Source organism: Rana temporaria, chromosome 10 (assembly GCF_905171775.1).
Source record: "Rana temporaria chromosome 10, aRanTem1.1, whole genome shotgun sequence".
NCBI classification, from domain to species: domain Eukaryota; kingdom Metazoa; phylum Chordata; class Amphibia; order Anura; family Ranidae; genus Rana; species Rana temporaria.
Window position 1 is genome coordinate 69535861 of NC_053498.1, and position 26789 is coordinate 69562649.

General features: G+C 42.3%; 1 protein-coding gene across 2 annotated transcripts in view; it reads left to right on the forward strand.

The window, feature by feature from the left end:
- Window positions 1–26789, forward strand: part of SIK2 (salt inducible kinase 2) — a 265141-nt gene that overhangs the window by 192818 nt on the left and 45534 nt on the right. For both annotated transcript variants that reach the window (XM_040325400.1, XM_040325401.1), the window contains exons 5-7: window positions 5284–5408; window positions 10241–10364; window positions 23424–23644. In XM_040325400.1, the coding sequence (XP_040181334.1) occupies window positions 5284–5408; window positions 10241–10364; window positions 23424–23644 (470 nt within the window). The remainder of the gene's footprint in view (window positions 1–5283; window positions 5409–10240; window positions 10365–23423; window positions 23645–26789) is intronic.

The following is a 26789-nucleotide window of genomic DNA, read 5'->3' on the forward strand; positions in this document are numbered from 1 at the left end:
TTTTGAATTGAATTTGTTGCGCAAGTGGCAGCCAATGGAGGGATTGGCAGAGAGAGGGGTAGCCGAAGCAAGGTGGATGAGTCTGGCAGCAGTATTCATGATGGACTCAAGAGGGAATAGTCTATTTAAAGGTACGCCAATCAGGAGGGAGTTGCAGTAGTCAAGGCGAGATCGGGAGCTTTGTGGTTTTATTGATTAGGAAGAGATGTAGTTTGGAGATGTTTTCACACAGGCACCTCTAATAATTTCTGTATTGTTTGTAATATGATTATCTCCTATGATTGTCAGCTCCATCTAGTGGTCATAATGCAGTATTTTTCTGAAACGCCTCAATCAAAAAAAATACTGCATTATGGCCACTAGATGGAGGTGACAATCATAGGAGGCAATCATATTAAAAACCATGGGCCAAATCCACAGAAGAATTATGCCGGTGTATCTATTGATACGCTGCGTAATTTCAAAGTTCCCGCGTCGTATCTTTGTTTTGTATCTACAAAACAAGATACGACTGCATCTGGGCTCGATCCGACAGGCGTACGTCTTAGTACGCCGTCGGATCTTAGGGGCATTTTTCCGGCGGCCGCTAGGTGGCATTTCCGTCGAATTCCGCGTTGAGTATGCAAATTAGCTAGATACGGCGATCCACGAACGTGGCCGGCGCATTTTTTTTTACGTTGTTTGCGTTCGGCTTTTTTCGGCGTATAGTTACCCCTGCTATATGAGGCGTACTCAATGTTAAGTATGGCCGTCGTTCCCGCGTCGAATTTTGAATTTTTTACGTCGTTTGCGTAAGTCGTTCGCGAATAGGGATTTGCGTAGAATGACGTCACCTTCGAAAGCTTTGGCTTGTTCCGGTTTAATTTCGAGCATGCGCACTGGGATACCCCCATGGACGGCGCATGCGCCGTTCAAAAAAAACGTTGTTTACGTCGGGTCACAAAGTATTTACATAAAACACGCCCCCATCACATCGATTTGAATTGCGCGCCCTTACGCCGCCAAAAATACACTACGCTGCCGTAACTTACGGCGTGCATTCTTTGAGGATTAAAAAAAAATGTAAGTTACGGCAGCGTAGTGTATCTAATGCCTCGTACACACGGGCAAACATGTACGATGAAAATGGTCTGCCGGACCGTTTTCAGCGGACATGCCCGCCCGGAGATTTCTGTATGATGGCTGTACACACCATCATACAGAAATGAGAGACAATCCGCGCGGACAGACAGCGCGGTGACGTGTTCGTGACGCTGAAAGGTCAATGGTTCCACGCATGCGTCAAAGTCATTCGACGCATGCGAGGGATGGCGGCCGCTCGGACATGTACGGTAAGTCTGTACAGACGACCGAACATGTCCGACGGACAGGATTCCAGCGGGCATGTTTCTAAGCAAGTTTAGAAACATTTGTCCGCTCGAAAACGGTCTGGCGGGCAAATGTACGCTGGAATCCTGTCCGATCGGCCGTACACACGACCGAACATGTCTGCTGAAACTGGTCCGCGGACCAGTTTCAGCAGATATGTTCGGTCGTGTGTACGGGGCCTTAGATACGCTACGTCCGACGGAAATATGCGCCAGGGTACGTGGATCTGGCCCCATGTGGTAATTATTTGTGGCCTCTGTCAATGCTTAAAGGGGTTGTAAAGGTACATTTTTTTTCCCTAAATATCTTCCTTTAGTCCTCTTTCACTTACCTCATCCTTCGATTTTGCTTTTAAATGTCCTTATTTTTTCGGAGGAATCCTCACTTCCTGTTCTTCTGTCTGTAACTCCACACAGTAATGCAAGGCTTTCTCCCTGGTGTGGAGTGTCGTGCTCGCCCCCTCCCTTGGACTACAGGAGAGTCAGGATGCTCTCTACATTGCAGATAGAGAAAGGAGCTGTGTGTTAGTGGGCGTCCTAACTCTCCTGTAGTCCAAGGGAGGGGGCGAGCACGACACTCCACACCAGGGAGAAAGCCTTGCATTACTGTGTGGAGTTACAGACAGAAGAACAGGAAGTGAGGATTTCTCAGAAGAAATAAGGACATTTAAAAGCAAAATGGAAGGAGGAGGTAAGTGAAGGAGGACTGCACTAAGGTAAAGGAAGCTATTTAGGGAAAAAAATGTTTTACCTTTACAACCCCTTTAAGACATCCGCATGGCAAACGTTTTATACATGGACCCCTAAGATTTAGCTGGAACATTTCAGTGACAAATTAAAATCCTGCGATTGATGGCTTCATACTATTGAACACAAATATTGAGTGTTATCACTTCTGCCGTGGGTGTCATTTGTTGTGAAGACGCAGTCCTTGCATATTATCAGCCGTACGCTGCAATTTATTGCTTCTCTTCCATTTCATGTAGTTATGGACTTTATTGGGACATCTCATGTGTGTGACAGATAATGTTACCCAGCCAATGATGTGTATAATAAGGAGAGCTGATTGTGTAGTGCATGGGAAAAGGGGATTATTCATTAGAAAGCAGCCCAGACAACCTTGCCAACAGCAGACGGCATCAGTGCCCTTGGGAAAAGCATAGAAATGTGTTAAAGCCATAAATGGGAAGGAATAATACGGTATAAAAGGAGGCAGAAGCTCTCCCTAATTATCACACTGAAAGATAGTTTAACACACAACAGAAGGTTTGCATTACGATGCTGTAATGGTAGAACGCATCTTTTGAAGGCCACATCAGTCGGGATGGGGAATGTTCCTGTTACGACGGCGAGGGCCTCAGAAGTCTGCATTCCTATCTAGCTCTAGACTTGATGTTTGTAGTGAGCAACAATGTAGGTCTTGCCCTTAGGGCCGCGGTCCAGACATTACATGCGCTGTAATGGAAGTAAGCCCGATAGAAACACATCGCTCAACATGTAATTGAAGTTGAACGCTAGGCAGATGTTAGAGATACAAATAAATGCAGCTATGTTTTTATTAATTAAATATTACGGGCCAGATTCACGTAGGTGAGCGGCGGCGTAACTTATCGTAGATACGTTACACCGCCGCAAGTTTTCATCGCAAGTGCTTGATTCACCAAGCACTTGCGATGAAAACCTACGCCGGCGGCCTGGGCGTGTGCCATTTAAATTAGGCGCGCTCCCGCACCGGACCTACTGCGCATGCTCAGTGTCACAATTCCCGTTGTGCTTTGCGCGGCGTGACGTCATGTTTTCGAACGGCGACGCGCATAGCGTACTTCCGTTTTCCCAGAAGTGTTACGCAAACGACGTGAAATTTTAAATTTCGACGCGGGAACGACGGCCATACTTTAGACAGCAATACGTTTGCTGACTAAAGTTAGGGCACCAAAAAAAACGACTAACTTTGCGAGGGGAAACTAGACGCGAAAAACCGTCGTGGATCGCCGTAACTCCTAATTTGCATACCAGACGCTGGTTTACGACGCAAACTCCCCCCAGCGGCGGCCGCGGTACTGCATCCTAAGATCCGACAGTGTAAAACAATTACACCTGTCGTATCTTAGGGATATCTATGCGTAACTGATTCTATGAATCAGTCGCATAGATAGAAACAGAGATACGACGGCGTATCAGGAGATACGCCGTCGTATCTCTTTTGTGAATCTGGCCCTACATTTCTTGATTAATATCCAAATAGTGAAAATTTGGGATTTGAGTTGGCATCTGGATTGTCTAATGCCCATGTTTATAAGGTGACAAGGGAGAGGCAGCCCTGGAGACAATCAGCTGAGCTGCATGATAATAAAGAAAGGGGAGTAGAGTGACGACCTTATTAGGCCGCTGCTGCTCCTTCCCTGTCCAGTCAGCAGAGAGGAAAGGCGGAGACATGACATCACTGTTACAGGGAATGTGGTGTCATCCCCCTGCCTGTGTTATGCGCCAGGCAATGCTGTATCCTGGCCCAGGCCCGGGGCAGCACGGAAAGAGATACGCCGCTGTAATTTCAAATCTGCGCCGTCGTATCTTTACGCCGATTCTCAAAGGCAGATACGCTCAAAAAACAGGCTTCCTCCGCCGACGTAACTTGAATGCGGCGGCGTATAATTGTGTGCAATATTGCGTTGGCCGCTAGGGGCGCTTCTGTTGTTTTCGGCGGAGAATATGCAAATTACCTAGATACGCCGATTCACAAACGTACGTACGGCCGGCGCAATTTATTTACGTAGTTTACGTTAGGCTTTTTCGGCGTAAGGTTGTTCCTGCTATTAGGAGGCGCAGCCAATGTTAAGTATGAATGTCGTTCCCGCTTCGAAATTTGAATTTTTGACGTCGTTTGCGTAAGTCGTTCGCGAATAGGGCTGGACGTAATTTACGTTCACGTCGAAACCAATACGTCATTGCGGCGTACTTGGGAGAAATTCACACTGGGATATGTACACGGACGGCGCATGCGCCGTTCGGAAAACACGTCAATCACGTCAGGTCATCACACATTAGCATAAAACACGCCCCCCCCTTCCACATTTGAATTACGCAGGCTTACGCCGGCCCCATTTACGCTATGCCGCCGTAAGTTAGGAGGCAAGTGCTTTGTGAATACAGCACTTGCCTCTCAAACTTACGGCGGCGCAGCGTAAATACGATATGCTGCGCCGTCGTACGAATGGGCGCAGCTACGTGAATCTAGCCCTTTGTTTTTCCTGACGAGACTCTTGGCAAGATTCTCTTGCCGGCCGAGTGTACACACGTATGATTCAAAAGAACAGCCGTTCTTTTGAATGGCATGAACACGGTGACGTCATCGACTACGACGAGCATGCGCTCATCACATTTGATGCCGTCGCCGCCATCTTGCTTCACCCTACCTATGCCTTGGAAGCTACCGCGCATGCGTCAAAGTCATTTTGAGCGTGCGCGGGATTCCGTGGAGAGGTAAATATACACGCGCTCCGGTGCCGAGAATCACTGCCGAGAATCTCATGACGAGAAAATAGAGAACATGGTCTCTATTTTTCTCGTTTAGATTCTGGGCAGTTTTCTTGCTGGTTCTTGGCGAGAAAACCATGCATGTGTACGAGGCATTTTTCATTTGCTTGAAAACCGCGAGGAATTAGCTGGGCTTTTTCTGTTTTGATAAGTTATTAAATGTTTTTATCACTCAATATGCTTCCCATGTTGTTCTCACACAATAGAATAAAAAAAATGGCATGCAACATGCAAGCCATCATGTCTTTATGCATATGTACTCCCTACTGCATGCAATTTACAGCAAGTTGACCCTTTTAAATCCCGTAGGAGTTGGATATTTGCATTACGGTAACACCATTGCTTTGCCTTGCATTAAACATTGATATTTCTCTATCCACAGATTTTGGATTTGGCAACTTTTACAAGACTGGAGAGCCTCTAGCCACGTGGTGTGGAAGTCCACCATATGCAGCTCCAGAAGTGTTTGAGGGCCAGCAGTACGAGGGACCACAGCTGGATATATGGGTAAGGAATTTGGTAGATTTAAGGCGGTCATACACGGTTCGAATTTCTAAAGATTTTTTTTTCGAAAATCGTATCAAAGAATTTTCGTACAAATTTCGCACCGTTAGTAAGTTGCAGCAACAGCCGATTTTCGTGCGGCAATCAAATTTGAGGAATCCGACATGTTGGAAATTTTTTGAAAAACAAACGATTTTCTGATCAATGATGGGAGAATCGTGCGAGAAATGTAATAGAAAAAAAATGCGCATGTGCAAGAAACAAATATTCCCGGAGAGAAAAGAATATTCCCGGAGAGAAAAGAATATTCCCGGCAACATGAAGGTTTGGTTGGCCGAATTTCGAAAATCAATGGTGACATCATCGGATCACAAAAAACCCGAATTTTCTGATTTTGAAAAGAAAATTTGTTCGAAATTCGACCGTATATGGCCTGCTTTAGGGTGTTAAATCATGAACATGTATTTCTATCTATCTTGCAAAAATCTTTGAGGAAAGCAAAACACCTCCACGCATCTATGTGCTTGAGCTGGGATGTGTCATGCACAGCCGTTTGTGATCCAGGTCTTGTATCACCCGATGCAGGACTTTCTTATCACCCCCCTACCGACTAAGCTTAATATGTAATTAAAGTGTAAACCCTCTCTGCCAAGTTTTACCTACAGGTAAGCCTAGATTAGGGCTCACCTTTAGGTGTTTGCAAAATCTCCTAAACCTACACGGTTTAGGAGATATTTGCCAAAAAGAATGCACCGATGTCTACGGCGCATGCGCGCCGTAGACAACGGCGCAGGCACACTGGGAATGACGGTTTTTAGAGAATGGCTAATGTCGTCTCCCGCGCGCATGCACGGAGTGACGTCTTCGCCGCCCTGGCCAATCACAGCGCCGGATCGGCGATACCCGAAAGTAACCTTCCGGAGAGATGTCTGCGGCTGGAGGGGGAGACCAGGATGGCTTTGGGGGCTTCGATCTAAGGTAGTCATACTAGCTCATTATGCCTTTGTCTTGCAGGTTTTGATTTTTTATTATTTTAAATTTGGGGGTTTACAACCGCTTTAATGGAAGGAGGCAGTAAAAAGGAGTTTGGTTTACTAAAGACTGCTCACTTGACAAAGTGTATTTTCACGTGAATGGTCGCTTGGCTTAGTGAATGAAGTGAAGCTGTTAAATACACTCATCCATTCATGTAAAAGTGGAAATCCTGTTGTGTTTTTTGTGAACAGAGCTTTATCCCATCCACTGGACTCTGTGTACATACACTTTACAAAGTGCATATTCCTATTGCTTAGGCCTGATTCATACCTATGCATTTTGCAGATTTGCACTACAGAACTTGTTCCATAGGAAACCATGTTAAATGGACTGTAGTGCAAATCTGATAAATGCAAAAAGCACTAAAAATGCATGGGTGTGAATCAAGCCTTAAGCCTCGTACACACGACCGAGGAACTCGACGGGCGAAACACATCGTTTTCCTCATCGAGTTCCTTGTTAGGCTGTCGAGGAACTCGACAAGGCAAGTTTCTCCATTCCCGTCGAGGAAATAGAGAACTTGCTCTCTTTTTGGCTCGTCGAGTTTCTCAACAGTTTCCTTCACGAAAATGTACACACGACCGGTTTCCACTGCAAAAAAATATCTCCCAGCAAGTTTCTTGCTGGTTTTTGCCGAGAAACTCGGACGTGTGTACGAGGCTTAAGAAGTGCATGTAGTAGTAAACATACATGCTTTGATTTTATTATCAAATCAGTGTGTGATTCCATCAAAATTATTTAATCAGCATATAGCCATAACTTCCCTTGCAACTGATTGACTTGTTTTGGATCTGATTTGGTAAAACTGAGTCGATCTTCCAGAGTGCAGAATTTTTGATCATTTGACATCGATCAGCAGCACTGGTCATGAATTTGATTGTGTTTCAATTGATCAGGTTATAGGTTATGGTGGAAACAGAGATGTAATCAATAACTTATTATCATATCTTTCAACTATTGATTGGAACCCACTCCCACGTGGGTTCCAATCAATGGAACATGAGTGACATATCAATTGGGGGGTCGACTATTGATCGATTATTCCTATCAGAAAACAAATTCAGTTATGGGGAAATCTGCATGTATTGCAAAGAAAATAAATAAATAAATATATACGGTACCTATATATTTTTTGGGGGTTTGCAATACATGCAGATTTCCCCATAAATATATATATATATATATATATATATATATATATATAGTATGTATATGTGTGTGTGTATAAATATATATCAGCCTTTTATGAGTAGAGGCTGTTTTAATTAAATTAAAACTCACACATATATACATCCAATATATATATATATATATATATATATATATATATATATATATATGTATGTATATATATATATATATATATATATATATATATATATATGTATGTGTATATATATGTATGTGTGTATGTATATATGTGTGTATGTGTGTATGTATATATATATATATATATATATATATATATATATATATTGCATGTATATGTGTGTGAGGGACAAATCAGAATAAATCTGCCTGACACAGAAATAATGAATCGGGCGGAATCATAAAGCCAGAAAATAATGACATGGTTCTACTTCTCTGTTTGCAATTTAATGACCCCAGCTCTGTTTGGCAGCAGTTCACATGGTAAAATGTAAGCTACACTTCATATATTATTTGTAATGCATATGTTAAGCACATTTAATCAGATTTGAACTTTTATACCTGACTAAAAAAAAAAAGTGTGTGACATCCAAGTCGACATGGGCATATCCCATTGCCAAGATACACGAGTGTCTCCCGGAAATTTAATAGAAGTATCCCCCCCCCCCCCCCCCCCCGGCACAATTTCTGCTCCTTTTGTTTTAGAAATTTCTCTTTGATAGTCTGATTTACTTTAATCCCTTTCCCACTTATTTATTCATGTTTCATAGCAAATTACGTGAGTTTGTATTCATTTGAATGAATACAAAGGGAGGAGGTTTAAAAGGAGAGCTCCACTAAGCGCTGCTTGCGTCCAAACTCACCAAATAACCTCAATTTAATTTAATCAAAACAGTAAAACTTTCCGTGAAATTAAATACTAAAGTGTGAGGTGAGGTGCACTTGGGCATGATACCGGGCTGTTTTAAGAAATGAGTGGCCCAAAGGCATGGGTGAGCCCCTTTAGAGCCTCTTGTCAGACCTCAGTAATAAAGTTAGTGGTTCTAAAGCATTGTTTTTTTCTTTAAACTAATAAACACATTGGGCCAGATTCACGTAGGGAGCGCGTAACGTATCCTATTTACGATACGCCTCTGCAACTTTGACAGGCAAGTGCAGTATTCTCAAAGCAAAGTGGCGGCGGCGTAGCGTAAATAGGCCGGCGTAAGCCCGCTTAATTCAAATATGGAACATGTGGGCGTGTTTTATGTTAATGTATTGTGACCCCACGTAAATGGCGCTTTTTACCAACGACGCATGCTCCGTCCGTGAAAGTATCCCAGTGCGCATGCTCCAAATTAACCCGCAAAAAGCCAATGCTTTCGACGTGAATGACGCACAGCCCTATTCGCGAACGACTTACGCAAACAACGTAATCGACGGAAAATTCGACGCTGGCCCAACGTCCATACTTAACATTGGCTGCGCCTCATATAGCAGGGTTTAACTTTACACCGGAAAAAGCCTAAAGTAAACAGCGTATCTGTAATGCAACGACCGGGCGTACGTTCGTGAATTGGCGTATCTAGCTGATTTAAATATTCTAGGCGTAAATCAGCGTACACGCCCCTAGCGGCCAGCGTAAATATGCAGTTAAGATACAACGGCGTAGGCGACTTACGCTGGTCGTATCTTAGAAAAATTCTGGCGTATCTGATTCTTTGAATCAGGCGCCAAGATACGACGCCTCAGACTCAGAGATACGACGGCGTATCGGTGAATCTGGGCCATTATACATACCTGCTCTGTGCAGTGGTTTTGCACAGAGCAGCCCAGATCCTCTTCTTCTCAGGTCCCCCACAGGTGCTTCTGCCCCTCCCTCTTGCTGAGTGCCCCCAGAGAAAGCTTCTTGCTCGGTGGGCACTCGTGTGTGCTCGTTCCTAAGCCACCTTGGGGGCACACAGAGCATGGCTCAGTCCCGCGCCCACTCCCTCCTCACTGGCTATGATTTTTGTCTCAGCCAATCAGAAGAAAAAGTCCTGGGGCAGCCTTGGCTATTGTGCACAACGCTGGGTCGGGGGCTACTGCACCCTGAGGGCCAGTTCACACCACATGCAGTCCAGTGTGTTTTTTCTGCATCAAAAACGCATGGAAAGTAGGTTATATGGTTTTCAATGCCATAGTCCACACCAGTACAAGCCAGTTCCAGTACATTCCAGTTCCAGGACTGGACTGTACTAGAACACTGTAAAAAGCAAAAAACATGCAATGTAAAGAATCGGAATGCACCTAAATGCACCAAAAATGCACTGAAACACACATGTCCTTATTTAAGGTTAAGGAAAAATAGGGGGGAAAATGCACTGTACTGCATCAAAAACACGCATGTAGAAAAGCATCTTCAACGCAACTGGACTGCGTTTCTAGGGTGTGAACTGGCCCTGAAGGTTTTTTTACCTTCTCTGCATGAAGGTAGAAAACCTTCAGACTTTACAATTGCTTTAAATTAAATCACAGTGGTGTATTTTCTATCTAACACAGATAACTGCAGACTTTTTTTTTAGTCTAGGACTTTGACCTTTATACAATAGGTGTTGTAATGAAGTAAAGGATTATTTTACTTGGTACTTACGGAATGATAAATTATTTTCTTTCTTTTCGTTTTTTTGCAGAGTATGGGTGTTGTACTCTATGTCCTGGTATGTGGTGCCTTACCATTTGACGGTCCTACACTCCCCATCCTGAGACAAAGGGTTCTGGAAGGGCGATTTCGAATACCATATTTCATGTCTGAAGGTAGAGTTTGCTTTTCACGATATTACAAGATGCAATTACTGATCATAAAAATATTAACTATATTGAATGAATTGGACTTTGGAATTCTTAATGGATGAGTTTACCATTGGGAACACGTTTAAGCTGTTTTTGTGGTGGAACACGTAATATGTTCCTGCTCTCCCCAATCCCTGTTCTAATTGTGACAGCGGGTCAGGGATTTTCTCCCCACACCCACTGGCACAATCTGAAAAGAACACGGTGGTGAGGGGCTCTGCCCATATGGCACATAGAGTTCTTTGAATGAATGAACTGCAGGTACCAACAGCCTTTGCAGCTGGCGGCTTGTAGTTCTCAATGAACTACCAGAATGATGATAAGCGCTCCAGGTAGTTCCTTGATGCTTCCTGTCATTTAGTTACTGCCTGTCTATACGAGATACAGGCACTGGCAGACATCTGCAGGAGCCTGAGATTACACCCGCATTCTGCTAACCGTGGGTGCAATGCTTTCCAGGCTCCTAAAAAAAAATATTGTATGCAAATGATTATTACCTGTGTTACATTCTGCTAATCCATGTGTTTAAAGTCTCTAAAGATGGAAACATCCATCTGCTCCTTCATCTAAATAAATAAGTGTCGGATCTCCCAAAAATGTCTGAAATATTGTGAAAGGTTGTGGTGCAAAATGGTTCATCACAGAATTGGCATGGATTGTAATTCACTGGGTTCATCACATGTGTGTGTGTGTATATGTATATATATATATATATATATATATATATATATATATATATATATATATATATATATATATATATATATATATATAATTTTCTTTGCTTGGCATGCGTTTTTGGCCTTACACAATGGCATTTTTTTTTTAGACGCGTAATACTCTGTGCCCCTGTACAATATGCCCAAACCTTTTAATATAGAGCGCTGGCACTTTTCTGTATATGTATTTGGGAGTTTAGGTAATCAAATTGAGCCCTGGTTCACACTGGGTACGATTTGGAACGATTTGAGATGCGATTTGACATGTCAAATCGCATCTCAAATCGGCGGCAATTGTCGGCAATGGCACTGTCCTAATCAGTGCGACGCCGCATCTGCGATTTCAAAAAGTAGTTCCTGTACTACTTTTTGCGATTTCGGGCCGCGATTTACATTAAATTGCGGGCAAAATCGCAGATTTTACCGCGATTTTGAATTCGCAGCAGTGTGAACCTAGGCTTAATAAGAAATTATTTTATATATTTTAAGAGTAGGTACCTGTTTATAGAGCTCCACTTGGATACAGTATATGTTTTTTTAAAGGCAATATGCTTGTCACTGCAAAGAAATAATGTGACATTTTTATAGAATATGGATTTGGGAAACAAAATGGCAAGCATAAATGTTTCTTCTTCTTCCACTCTGCCATGATCTGTAAAAAGGCTTAGCGATACGACTTTGGCAGAGTTTTCCTTTTTTGTTCCTATACACGTTGGTACTAGAAGACGTTTCTCTAAGAACTGAGATCATTCTATGATGTGGATATGCCTTGGTATAGCCTACATTGCCTGAGTCACCTGAAATGTGAGGTTGCAAACACGTGTCTCGATTGTCTAGCCCATTTTAATTAGAAGGCAGACAAGATTTTCACATGCTCCATAATAATAAGGTGGGTGCCAAGCTAAGACATGGGATGAGGAAAGGCATGAGTTGAGCAATATTAAGGGTGGAAGTGTTGTCAGGTGAACACGTGTTTGTTGATTTTAACTACTGCAAATTAATGTGACACTGTCTATACTAGGTGCCGTTGAGATGGCAGGATTTCACACTTTACAGCACGTGTGTACAGAATATTTCTGTATATAGTATTTAACCACTTGCCTACAGGGCACTTTCACCACCTTTCTGCCCAAGCCATTTTTCAGCTTTCAGCGCTGTCACACTTTGAATGACAATTGCGCAGTCATGCAACACTGTACCCAAATGACATTTTTATCATTTTTCCCCCACAAATAGAGCTTTCTTTTGGTGGTATTTGATACTGCGAAGCGCGCAAGACGCTTACCCCCGACTTGTTCATTCCCTGACTTAGTTGGTGTAGGCGGTACACTTTGGTGGGGGTGGGTCAGCCACGCCCTGTGACCTTTGACCTCTGGGAACCTGCCTTCTGACCTTTGACCTCTGGGGAGGTCCCTGTTCCAATTCCTGAGTCCTAGCCATAGTCTTCAATGGGAAACCCTAACCCCCAACCCTAACCCATCTAACCCTAACCCTATAAACAAAAGAAGAGGTACAATTTTGAAAAAAAAACACAATATTTTTTACTTTTTGCTATAATAAATATGAATTTGTTTTTTAAAACAAATTTTTTCCTCAGTTTAGGCCGATACGTATTCTTCTACATATTTTTGGTAAAAAAAATCGCAATAAGCGTATATTGATTGGTTTTCGCAAAAGTTATAGCAGCTACAAAATGGGGGATAGATTTATAGCATTTTTATTATTATTTTTTTACTAGTAATGGCGGCGATCAGCGATTTAAAAAAAAAAAAATTATCGTGACTGCGATATTGCGGCGGACACTTTTGACACATTTTTGTGACCATTCGCATTTATACAGCGATCCCTGCTATAAAAATGCATTGATTACTGTAAAAATATGTCTGGCAGGGAATGGGTTAACACTAGGGGGCGATCAAGGGGTTAATGTGTTCCCTGGGAGTGACTTACTGTGGGGGGAGGGGACTGACTGGGGGAGGTGACCAATGTTGTGTCCCTATGTACAAGGGACACACCATAGGTCTCCTCTCCCTGACAGGACGTGGATCTGTGTGTTTACACACACAGATTCACGGTCCTGCTCAGTTCGTGGGCAATCGCGGGTGCCCGGCGGGCATCGGGCCGCCGGGCACGCGCATCGGGTCCCCAGTGACGCGACGGGCGCGTGCGTGCCCCCTAGTGGCTTCGGAAGGTGTGACGTCATATGACGCCCGCCCAGAACAATAGGGTCTTCCTCCCACCGTCATTTGACGGAGGGCGGTGGACAAGAGGTTAAAGCAGATGCCAGTTATGACAGACATCTCCTAGAGCTTCTGTGAAGGCCCTTCTAGGCTGTGACTCTGCAGAGACTGACAGATTATATTATAAGCTATTTAATTTAGAATGGAAGGTGGGATGTCAGGACTGAAAGGGACATATTAAATCAAATTGGTAATTGCTGAAAAAGAAGATCCATAGTAACAGCACACACATTCATACTAAAACATCAGCATTGTTATACCAATAAAAACAATAGGCATTTTTGACAATCCAATATAAGCTTACTTGAAAAATCTAGTTTCATGTTAAGTTCTCTGCTGGCCATCTCTGTCCACAACTTCATGGATTCCCTACATGCTTTGCAGCTTCTTCTCTGCTCTTTACATTCAATTTCCAAGGACTACACATCCCATGGTACCTTGCTGCATGCAAGCAGTGATTCCTGTACTGACTTCACCTCCTGAAACCTCCTCTGTAGTTCAGAAGGCAGACTTGTCCAACTGCCAGTTTTAGGAAAGCCTGATTGGGCTATCTATTCACCACTATAAACCAGCAGGTGTAAATGGCCAACCCCCGGTCCAATCTGTTCCACAAAAAAAAAAAATGGAAAGGGATTCGTCACCCTCCATCTAGGAGGATTGGATTGGAAAGCAGTCTGGTGTAAACGAACAGGGGAGTCCATTTACTCCTGGCCGCCCATAGAGCAGAGTGGGCTCTGTTCTTGCCCACTCTACATAAGTTGAGCAAACATGGACTTGTCACTGGCCTGCTACGCTCTGATCAGCGGACATATCCCTTGCTGATCTCAATGGAGTCCGCCCCGTGTGAAAGGAGCCTTACAGGAAGTAAGCATCTGGGGATCTTCACAAACTTCAACTGAACTACTGTACATTGTGAAAATGAATATGATTTCAAATTTTGACCTTAGATACACTTTAAATATTACTGTATCATTTGTGGGGCCCCCCACATTTTTTCGCATCTTTGTATTTATATTGCGTGACCATTTAAGACACTTTACATAACAAAACACCTAACTTTGCATGTTGGCGTTAGGTTTACTTTAGGTATCACTTTGCCTGTTGATGAACAAAGTAACAGTCCAATTTTTTTTAATATGCCCCAACAGCTGGAGTGTTGGACAATGCTGTTCATTTCCTGAAAGCTTAGTAGCTGTTCACCAAGCAAAATGAATGTTCTCTTTCCAAAACTTTTGCGTTGTGTATGTTCACTTTGCAAAGTAAATGTTAATACATAAGGTAAAGCTGTGTTCCCTTGCACATGATAGGTTCTTCAAAATAAACACAGCTTTTACATATTTACGAACATTGGGCCAGATTCACAAAGGAGATACGACGGAGTATCGCAGATACTCCGTCGTATCTCTTAGAGTATCTATGCGACTGATTCATATAATCAGTTACGCATAGATAGCCAGAAGATCCGACAGGTGTAATGGACTTACACTGTCGGATCTTAGGATGCAATACCGCGGCCGCCGCTGGGGGGAGTTTGTGTCGTAAACCAGCGTCGGGTATGCAAATTAAGAGTTACGGCGATCCACGAAGATTTTTTCCGTCATTACGTCGTCGCAAGTGTTAGATTTCCGTCGCAAAGATAGGGCACCTTTAACATGGTGTAAAAGTACTCCACCATGTTAAAGTATGCCCGTCTTTCCCACGTCACTTTTGAATTTTTTTTTTTTCTTTTTCCCGGCGTAAGTCTTTTTTTCACGTCGCGATTCACAAAACGTTGGCGCGTCGTAATTTCGCACAAAGCACGTCGGGAAATTTGCGACGAGAGCATGCGCAGTACGTCCGGCGCGTGAGTGTGCCTAATTTAAATGGTACCCGCCCCATTTGAATTGGGCCGCCTTGCGCCGGACCTGTTTACGATACACCGCCGCAAATTTCCAGGTAAGTGCTTTGTGGATCGGGCACTAAAACGGAAAACTTGCGGCGGTGTAACGTAAACGGGTTACGTTACGCTGCGCCGGGGGTATGTGAATCTGGCCCATTGACTTTATTAAGTAAAGATTAATTTTGCTTGGTGGACACTTCCGAATTTTAGTAAATCAACCCCCAATATCTTATTCACTAAGACCCCTTTCACATTGGGGTGTTTTACAGGCGCTATAGCGTTAAAAAAAGCACCCTAAAACAGCTGCTCCATTCACTCCAGCGTGAAAGCCCGTGGAGCTCCTAATGTGCTCCTGCCCATTGAAATCAATGGGCAGCGCCAGCAAAATGCCGCTGTAGCAGTGCTTTACGGGCCCTTTACGGGCGGTTTTATCCTTTTTTCAGGCTCTTGTGGGGGTTAAAAGCACCCCGCTAGCGGCCAAAAAGCACAGCAAATCAGGCGGTAAGGCGCCGCAAAAAATAGCGGCGTTTTACCGCCGATGTTTGGGGCAGCTCGTTGTAAAAGTGCTTTAAGGGGTGTATGAGGTCACACAGCTTAAAAGGCACTAACTGTCAGACATCCATAAAATTGCGCAGTTCATGAGAGCAGATAATTAAAATCTTGCATAAGCTCAGTCATGACCGATTATCCTAGAAGCTGAAAATATTGGCTTTTGACATGACAAATACAAAAACATGTCTGTTGTATTTTCTGCACATTAAACTAGTAGTAGTCCACTCCTACCCAAATGATTTCTGTACATCTGACCTTCCAGGGATGTAACTTGCTGTTCTTGCATGTGTGGTCTTCATAACTAGATGAGCGCCAGGGATTACCTTCCACATCATCCATCATTTCTTACGCAACTTGTTCCTGAGTGGACAGACCTTTCTACCATTGTTGACGCACATCTGCTTGATGTTTCTGTAAATTAATTGACTCTTGATAATTAAAAGATTGCAGCATTGGTTTGGTTTACATATCTGTTTATTTTTCTAGCAATATACAAAGCACCTTAACTGACTGCATATTACTGAGCGTCATTTAATTATTTTTGTGTTTGCAATTAAAATGCCTCTCCTGGGATCTTGTTTGGTAATGCTGATGGAAAAAGGATGGCATTGTGCATAGCAACCCTGCTCTTTATTCTGTGGACTTAAAGGGGATGTAAACCCACTCTCATCCTTTCTAAACTACTGCCATAGTGCTGATCTATAAGGATAAAGATGCCTCCTGCATGTATCCTTACCTGTCAAATGTTTCCCCTCTGTCTGTTATGAGACCTGAAAAACTGCAGATTCTGTGGGTGGATCTGTTGTCTGGAGCTCGGTGGGTGGAGTTGTGATGTCAGTAGACTCCCCGCCCACCTCTGCACTCCCCTTGTCAACATGCATTTTTCCTATGTATTTCTTACACTGGATTCTGCTATGATCACTAACATCCAGTCAAAATCCAGAAAAGTAACAACATGACTTCAGAAAAGGAGCAGGGTGGGAATTAAAAAATAATGCCTGTCTCCAGACTAGTGCATGAGATATGTAAATAACCTGCCATTCACAGCAAGGGGGCGGAACGGACTAAGGTTTTTCTCTGTAAGTCAGTTTTATTTCACTGAACAATAAAAGAGGATTGCTCAGAGCTGGATTTTTTTTTTTTATATATATATATATTTTTTTATTAAAGGGCTCAGAGGTCCCCAGGGCCCCATGTGACAACCCCCCCTTTTTTTTTTTTTTTTTTTAAATGTTTATTTTTTTATTTTTGTTTATATTTTTTATTTTTTATTAAAAGGCCCAGAGGTCCCCAGGGGCCCAGAGGCAACCTCCTTTTTTTTATGTATTTTTTTATAAATGTTTATTTTTTTAATTTTTTTATTAAAGGGCCCAGAGGTTTATTTTTTATTTTTATTAAAGGAAGGGCCCAGAGGTCCCCAGGGCCCCAGATGGCTACCCCCCTTTTTATATATATATCTATATATTTTTTTCTTTATTTCTTCTTTGTTTTGTAAAGGCCCCCCCCCCCCCCCCCCCCGGTTCTCAATTTCAGGCGGTTCTCTGCTCCAGGGGGCCCATGCCTTAAGCTGTGTAAGGGGCCCCAAAATTCCTGATGGCGGCCCTGCGCATACCTCCCAACACGCACGGATTCTGCAGGACTTTCCCACACAGACAGCTTCTTCCCGCAGTCCCGCAAAAGGGTTAATTTTCCTGCATTTCAAGAGGAGGCAGCACGGAAGCAGGAGGAACCGGAGTGGTGTGTGGAGGACTGTGGCTGCTGAAGGGAAGAAAGCCGAGAGCCGGGCTAATGACAGTCTGTGGCCCCGGCTGTTGGCACAGATGAGAGTGATCCCCCCCCCCGCTCAACAACTTTAAAACTTTAATGCGCCCCCCCCCCCCCGCTCAATAACTTAAATTTGCCCCCCGCTCAACAACTTCGACCCCCCCCCAATTCTCGGATCCAGGGGGCCCCTTCAACACTCAAGCCCAGGGGCCCCCACCACCCTAAGTCCTGCCCTGCCGATGGTGTGTAGGCACAACGGACCATCAGTCAGCTTCATCGGTTAACCGATGACAACGGTCCATCAGACCGTTCTCATCGGATAGACTGATCGTGTGTACGAGGCTTTAGTCTTCAAGTGGTTAATGTAGTGTTTTCTATATTTTTGTAATATTTATGATCTTGGACCACTGTAATAAAATCACAGGGGGCAATAATAACATGACAGAAGTTCTAACTCTCCTCACTATATTCAATATGTGATATAGTCCTTTGGATAATGCTTCCATTGTATTAGTCCAGTGTCATTTTTTTTGGAGGCTTTTTTTTGGCATAGCATGGAATAAAAATGAAAAGATAATGTGTTTTTGTGTTATGACTGCTTACTTCCATAGCGTATGAATGAAATGTGCTTGGATAATGGAATAATCTGCCATTGCCTGACTGTTTGCTGCTGTAGGTCAGGGCTTGTGCAGTCTTTCTACACAAACCAGCCAGATTGCCCCCAGTTGTTTTTGCTCATGACAAAGAGAAAGAAAAACAATGACATTGACATTTGCTAGAGATGAGCTCCCCTGTGGATTTGCCAGCTCTGTCCTGCATTCTGTTTTGCAATGAAAAAAAAAAAAAAATTACAGCGATTTGCAAATTTTCCACCATGTGCTTTTAAGGGCTTTTTTTTTTTTTAAAGGGCTACAACTGCCCCTCAGTTGTAGCCCTTTAAAAAAAAAAAGTTCTAAAAGCTCATGGTGGAAAATTTGCTAAATTTGAACTGAAAGTGATTATCATTCTCCAAAAAGTTACTCCATAAAATCCAAACCTACATACAACAAAATGCAGGCCACGGTGTGGAGACTGTGGTGTTCTGTGGCGTTCCCACTGCTTAACGCAGCAAAGAGTACACCATAATTTAAAGAGAGCATGTCGCATGTCTTTTCTTTTTTAACCCTTCCCAACTCTATCAAAATGTAAAAAAAGAAAACATTTGGGTATACTTTAAAGCCTCATATGGATAGATAGGTGCTCATGGGGCACATTATTTGGGGATTTTAAGCTCCCAGCTCTGCAGGAAGGCATAGTGACTTCACCAGTGCTTACCAAAAGTGTCAGAGGCCAGTGCCAAGATTAGCCTTTTTTTCTGAAAATCTGTTTAATAATATATTTTTAAAGCCATTTATATTGGGTAGCAGGGGGCGTCTGTGTGGCATTGAAGGTCTGCTTTAAAGGGGTTGTAAAGGTAAAACATTTCTTCCCTAAATAGCTTCCTTTACCTCAGTGCAGTCCTCCTTCACTCACCCCATCCTTCCATTTTGCTTTTAAATGTCCTTATTTCTTCTGAGAAATCCTCACTTCCTGTTCTTCTGTCTGTAACTCACCACCGTAATGCAAGGCTTTCTCCCTGGTGTGGAGAAAGCCTCTTGAGGGGGGGAGGGGGCGAGCAGGAGAGCCAGGACGCTATCTACTTTGCAGATAGAGAAAGGAGCTGTGTGTTAGTGGGTGTCCTGACACTCCTGCTCGCCCCCTCCCCCTTCAAGAGGCTTTCTCCACACCAGGGAGAAAGCCTCCCATTACTGTGTGTAGTTACAGACAGAAGAACAGGAAGTGAGGATTTCTCAGAAGAAATAAAGACATTTAAAAGCAAAATCGAAGGATGAAGTAAGTGAAGGAGGACCGCACTAAGGTAAAGGAAGCTATTTAGGGGGAAAAAATGACCTTTACAACCCCTTTAAAAAGAATTAGGCCTCATGCACTCTGGGCATTTAGTCCCTGCACGTGAAGCTCAAGCGTTTAGGTGTGGGTGGAAGACATAGGTACACCTTACAGCCCAGCTGCCAGCAGCCTGTCAAACTCTGAGAACCTCAACACACAATGTGCAGCGCTAATATAAAAATGTGAGGAAGTAATTCATGCAATGTATATGTGAAAAAAAAAGTATTTGTCAAAAGCAATCCCTGCTCCAAGTGTTAAGCCTCGTACACACGACCGAGGAACTCGACGGGCGAAACACATCCTTTTCCTCGTCGAGTTCCTTGTTAGGCTGTTGAGGAACTCGACAAGGCAAGTTTCTCCATTCCCGTCGAGGAAAAAGAAGACATGCTCTATTTTTGGCTCGACGGGATCCTCGACAGTTTCCTCGTCGAAAAATGTACACACGACCGGTTTCCTCGGCAAAAAAAAATCCCAGCAGGTTTCTTGCTGGCTTTTGCCGAGAAACTCGGTCGTGTGTACGAGGCCTGACATAGGATGAAAGAGACACAAGTCCATCTAGTTCAACCAATAAAACAGGAAAAAAAAAATATGCAATCCCACATACACAGTCCTTTACCCACAGTTGATCCAGAGGAAGGCGAAAAAAAGAAACTGAGCTAGCCAGAGCCACCTCTGGGGGGAGTCTATTACACTTTTTCTCAGCTCTTACTGTGAAGAAGCCTTTCCGTATTTGGAGATGAAATCTCTTTTCCTCTAGATGTAAAGAGTGTCCCCTTGTCCTCTGTGATAACCATAAAGTGAATATCTCAACACCAAGTTCACTATGTGGACCCCTTATATATTTGTACATATTGATCATATCCCCCTTAATCTCCTCTTCTCAATAGAGAAAACATTCAGTTCCTCTAATCTTTCCTCATAGCTGAGCTCCTCCATGCCCCTTTTCAGTTGGGTTGCCCTTCTCTGCACTTTCTCCAGTTCCCCGATATCCTTTTTTGAGAACTGGAGCCCAAATCTGAACTGAAGTGCTCAAATTAAAGTCCTCAGGAGGTGTTTCCAAACGGCAACAAAAGCACCTAAAAATCCATCTTAATTTTAAATTTTGTTGACGAACAACCTAATCTACAGTTTATTTCAGCCGCATATATAATTATCGTCTCATGCAGTTTCCAGATCCATGTTTGAAATTCTGATCGAGCTTCACGCCTGTGAATTGCCGTAGTGGTCAGTAGAATAAGCTGTGTTTTTAACCTTGCTGTAGAATTACCCCTGAGATTTCCAGCTTATAGCATCATGACAGAAATGCTTCTGGGTCATCATCGTCCTTATCCATCCACCCTCCTGTCTTTGCTGATGTTTACAAGCAAAGAGAGACGGGATTAATAACGGAAACAAAGCCATAATCTTTCTCCAGATTCTTTGTGGTGGAAACACAGACCCCAGGCTACGTGGGTGACGTATAAAGATTCATTAAAGCATGATCCCCCGAGGCTCCTCTGATATATTTAACCCTTTTCTACATGTTACGACACGATAAGTCATTGACAGCTGAACGTTTATTTTTGTGTTGCACAAATAATCTCACTGGGCTCAGCCCTGTCTATGTAATGGGGATGTGGATGTAACAGCCAATTTTATAAAGTTGTCTTAAAAATTATGCTAAGCTGTGATTCTCCCTTCAGTTTCCTTTTTTTCTCTTTTTTATCGAAACTAGCTTCTTAATAAAATAAAAGTATGAATAAGGAAGCAACTGCCATTAGCAGTAAAAATTACTTTTCATAACATTAAATGGAAAAGTAATATATTCAGATTTTTTTTCTTTTTTAGCCACTTACCAATGGCTGGCCGTCATATGACGTCCTCAGCTTTATGGTGGCTTATCTGAATGATGCCGGCAGCTACAGGTATCATTCAGATATCTGCGCTTTCCTACACCATAAGAATGACCATAGTGGCTGGCCATCCGCTTAGTCGTTCTTAGGGGCGGCGAGAGGGGACACTCCCGCCTACCACCGGTGCTTCTACCAACGCACCTCTGCGCTCCATGAGTCGGAGAACGGATCCGCCAGCCCCCGGATGTTGACCATTGAGATTTCCGGTGGACCAGATGGTCGCCGCAGTCTGTATGATCATCTGAGGCCTGGCACGATGTTATGACGTAACGCCCGGCCTCTGCATTTAAAAAAAAACGGCGCCGCCTCAGCTGGTAAGCCGTGATCTTTTATTTAAAAATGTTTTTGAGTTTAGGCCTCCCAGCCTAGAGGTGAGATGTGGGGTCTTATTGTCCCCACATATCTCACTGTAAAGAGGTCATGTCTTATTCCTATTACAAGGGATGTTTACATTCCTTGTAATAGGAATAAAAGTGATCAAAAGTTTTTATTTTTTTTAAGTGTCAAACTAAAAAAATGCCAAGTCCCCGGTAGCCTGCATGCTGAAGAGAACGCATACGCAAGTCCCGCATATGAAAATGGTGTTCAAACCACAAATGTGAGGTGTTGCCGCGAACGTTAAAGCGAGAGCAATAATTCTAGCCCTGGCCCTCCTCTGTAACTCAAAACATGTAACCAGTAAAAAAAAAAATAAAGCGTTGCGTATAGGGATTTTTAAGTACCGAAGTTTGGCGCCATTCCACAAACGTGACATGTTAGGTATCTATTTACTCAAAGTAACTTCATCTTTCACATTATGCAAAAAAATTGGGCTAACATTCCTTTTTTTTTTTTTATTGAAAAATTGCTGCGCAAATACCGTGCAAGATAAAAAGTTGCAATGACTGCCATTTATATAATGTTTGGGGGTTCTATGTAAGTTTCTAGCAAAAAAAATATGATTTTTACATGTAGGAGAGAAATGTCAGAATTGGCCTGGTTGGCAAGTGGTTAAGCTAATTTATGTGCACAAGGAATCTGGACTTTGCGAAATGTAAATTGTTTCCAGTTTAAATCAAGCAAACCTCTGATCTACGTGCTTTCTTCCACATACTTTTCCCTTTAGCACTGCTTGGGACCATTCTTATAAGCCAGTTTAATTATTTCGCTTTTTATGATTTGTGGAAACTCCTACACTAAAATACTGCAGCCTTAAAGTATGTGTAAACCCAATCATTAAATCTCATATAAGCTCATACAAATAGCAATTATGTTGCAAGCTCATATAATGGCAATTATGGTAATGTAATTTCAAAAGTAATATTACAAATGTTTAAATCTGCAGGTCTCATTAAAATAATGCTTGATCCTGCCATGTAGGTCCTTGTTCAGGCACTTCCTTTTAGAGGGTGACAACAATGAATGCCAATTGCATTCCTGCATTGTCACGGCGGGGTTGATTTACTAAAACTGGAGAGTGCAAAATCTGGTGAAGCTCTGCATAGAAACCAATCAGATTCAGGCCTCGTACACACGACCGAGTTTCTCAGCAAAAATATATTTGTCGTGTGTACATTTTCCTCGAGGAAACTGTTGAGAAACTCGACGAGCCAAAAAGAGAGCAAGTTCTCTATTTCCTCAACGGGAATGGAGAAACTTGCCTTGTCGAGTTCCTCGACAGCCTAACAAGGAACTCGACGAGGAAAACGATGTGTTTCGCCCGTCGAGTTCCTCGGTCGTGTGTACGAGGCTTCACAGTTTTATTGTCAAAGCTTGATTGAACAAGCTGATGTTAGAAGCTTATTGGCTACCATGCACAGCTGCACCAGATTTTGCCCCCCTACACTTTTTATAAATCAACCACTATGTCACGTGGTCTGCTAATGAACAGTACGAGTAACTTTACTTCCCCATATTCTTCCAAACAAAAAATGTATAAATTGATATGATAACGGGATGAAAGTATTTGGTGCTATTCCATTCCTTGTGGTTGATACTTTGCAATGTATATTACTAAATCAAACAAAACAAGAACACTTACAATATATGTTATTTTTTCCTATTTTATCTAGAATGTGAGCACTTAATTAGGAGGATGCTGGTACTAGAGCCTTCAAAACGTCTGACCATTGCTCAGATCAAAGAGCACAAGTGGATGATGACTGAAGTCCCAGTGCACCGGCCTGTCCTCTATGCACAGAGTCATGAAAAAGCGGCTTCCATTGGAGAACACAATGAACAGGTCCTGAGACTCATGCATAGCTTGGGGATTGACCAACAAAAGACAATAGAGGTAAGAGAAAGCAGAAACGGATGGGAGGAGGTGGTATTGAATACCATAACTAACATTGTATACTAATAATAATAAAACATTTAGGTTGAGACTGATAAGTTGAATAACCCACTAGTTTATTCTTCTCAAGCATTCCAGAAACATCTCTGCATGTAAATGTAAATGACTTGGTCTATCCACCTGATGGTGATCGTACAAGCTTGTTAAATGTATTATTATTTATTATAATTATATTACAGTAAAACCTTGGTTTGAGAGTGTTGGTTTTGTAAGACAAGCAACATTTTTTCATTACGTTTGACTTGACATACAAGCCAAGTATCGTCATGCCATTCACTTCAATGGAATTTCTCATGTTGCGCGACTTGGGGGCAACACAAGTCGGATCCCAAGTCGCTGTGGTGTAAACTGGCACTTAGAGGCGCCTCTCTTTTCTTTTATACTCTGTAGCTCCTGCTGGATTTGGCTTCTAATCCCCTTCTGGAGGCTTCCATTTGTGGATGGACATTTTATTGGTACACAACTTATCACATTGCTTTGCTATATTCTTTTTATATGAACTATAAACTGAAGGACTTATGAATAAATGGTTGTGGAACGAATCATTTGAGTTTCCATTATTTCTTATGGGGAAATTTGCTTTGATATACAAGTGCTTTGGATTACAAGCATGTTTCTGGAATGAACTATGCTCGCAATTCAAGGTTTTACTGTACTTGTATTGTTAAATTTTTTTCAAATTCTAAACCATGCAACATAGTAACTGAAATTCCAGACCTTGAAAAAGGCTGCTGGATGTCTGTGAACTAGGGGTTGGATCAACCTACTTGCATCTAGCAAATAGTATAGTATTGGTTTTTGGTGATTGATGTTTTGATGCTTAAGATAAAGTACCTGAAGATTGGTTCATTGGCAAAAACAAATGCTCAAATAAATCCGTATTCAAATGCAAATGTCCACAAAGGGCTTTTAAGGTATGTTTGTAGTGCAAAGAAAATAATCATGGAGAAACATCTTCTAACGGGATATTCTAGAGTAACGGCCTCATTTAAATTTAGTTACAATGCGTGTTTTTTCCATTAAAATGTGACTCTATAACCATTGTTATAGAGTGGTGGAACTGGAATGGCAGTAAAGAGGGTTTTACATCTGGGTCATATTTTTTAAAATTGTATAATAGTAAAATAGTAAATTTGTTGCACTAGTAAATTATTTGATACAACAATATTGAGTTTATTCATTGACAATCAATACAAGCTATGATCTTTATTTGACTTCATCAAACCTTTTATCTGTTCTTCATTTATACTTTGTTCAGTTCTGCTAGTCATTCAGTAAGAAATGTGCTCAGGAGATTCAGGTAGAATGTGTACATTAAGTTTTAGAAATGATCTGTTTATGATAAATCCCAATAGTATTCGACTTGAGATAGATCAGATGACCTGAAGATTGTTTTTTTTTTTTTTAATGCCTGTCTAGTGAAGGCTGCAGTATGAAATCAGCCATTAACACTATTTAAAGAAAGAGCTGCCCTCAACTAAGCTCATAAGTGGTATGAGTTAGTTCTTCCAATTTATTGACAACATGTCTGGTGGTCTTAGTACCCTTAAAGTGGTTGAAAACCCTTTCATATACCCAGTGAAGGGACTATACTCAATCCTCCTACATAAGTTGTATTTGTCTATCTTCAGCATTTTATTCGCTACATATGTTCAAAGTGTTGAATTGATATGCTTGTCTGCGAATTAAAAAACAGGGGGGGGGGGTGGAGAGCTGCAGTTACACTCTACAGAGCTCAGTGAGGAGAGCTCTAAGAGCTTATTGGACAGAAGACACCCCCCCCCCTCCACACAGCACACAGCACACAGGAACAGAGCTGAAACTATCAATTTGCTGGAGGTCTTTGTTTTAATTGAGACAAGTATGCACACTACAGAAGGAAATGCTTTGTTCATATTTCATGTCTGAGGTTTACAACCATTTTAACTATCACATCCAAACCAAACCAAACCAAACCAAACTATCAAGCCAAACTTCCACTTCAGAATCAGTACTTTTATGGTAAACTCTTCCTCCTGATCTTCTCTGAACAAAATGTCTTTGGCCAGGCTAATTCATACTCAGCCTGAGCTTCCAGTGAACCCAATTCATGCTTTACACCCTGTCAACTTTACTCCAGGGTGCTTTCAGAGGCAAATACTGCACTGGGGTCTGAGATCTAAGACCAGCTCCAGGAAACTTGCATGAATGCATGCCCTTGATGTGCACTGACATGAGTTTTAGGCATGTTGCATTTTTTAAAGTCTCAATTTCAACTAACTTAAATAGAAAATTGATGGTCTTTGTACACAAGGCAGATATCAGATCACGTTTTCTACTAAAGTTCATTGGGACAGGTTGGTGTGAACAAATTCTATTGATGACAATTATTTCATATCTATGCATCTTATTTAAAAAATGCATGACAATGCACCTTGTATGGACGAACCCTCAAGCAAATTATTGTAAATTGTTCTAAGTGACTCGTGTGGTTAAGAAACTTATCATCTGGGTAGAGTTCAACATTCGCATTATTAATCCTTGTCTAACAATCGCCTGATCTTCAAATTTTTCTGCTTCATACCTAGCATTATTACATGTGTTCACTCATTAGTCCACTGGCTGAATGCCTGATGAACTTTCAATGCATTCCTTTCAACGCTTATTTTCACAATAAATAGCACAGCAAAGTCCTCCTAAAACAGAAGGATATCACATGTCCCATTCCAGTACGCTGTATCTTTGCGACATACCAGCATTTCTGCATATTCGGTTAGCCATAGGGATGTAGAGGAATGGTGTGTACAGCTCTACCCACTATCCTGAATAAGGAATAATCCCATTATTTTTTAGATATATAGTGAAATGAGACACATGAATAGCTTTTCTAAAGGCTCCTACACATGCTTAGATTTTCGAGCGCCTGAACATCTGTTCTTTGTGGCATGCTAGTCTCATTCACTCGAAAGTGAAGGGGGTACTCACAATACGAACATTTTCGTGAGACAGAATACAATGGCAGAAGTGACGTAATGTGTTGAACAGTTTTGTATGTATTTTTTCATTTCTGAGCAAGAGTAGTCTTAGGCCCCGTACACACGACCGA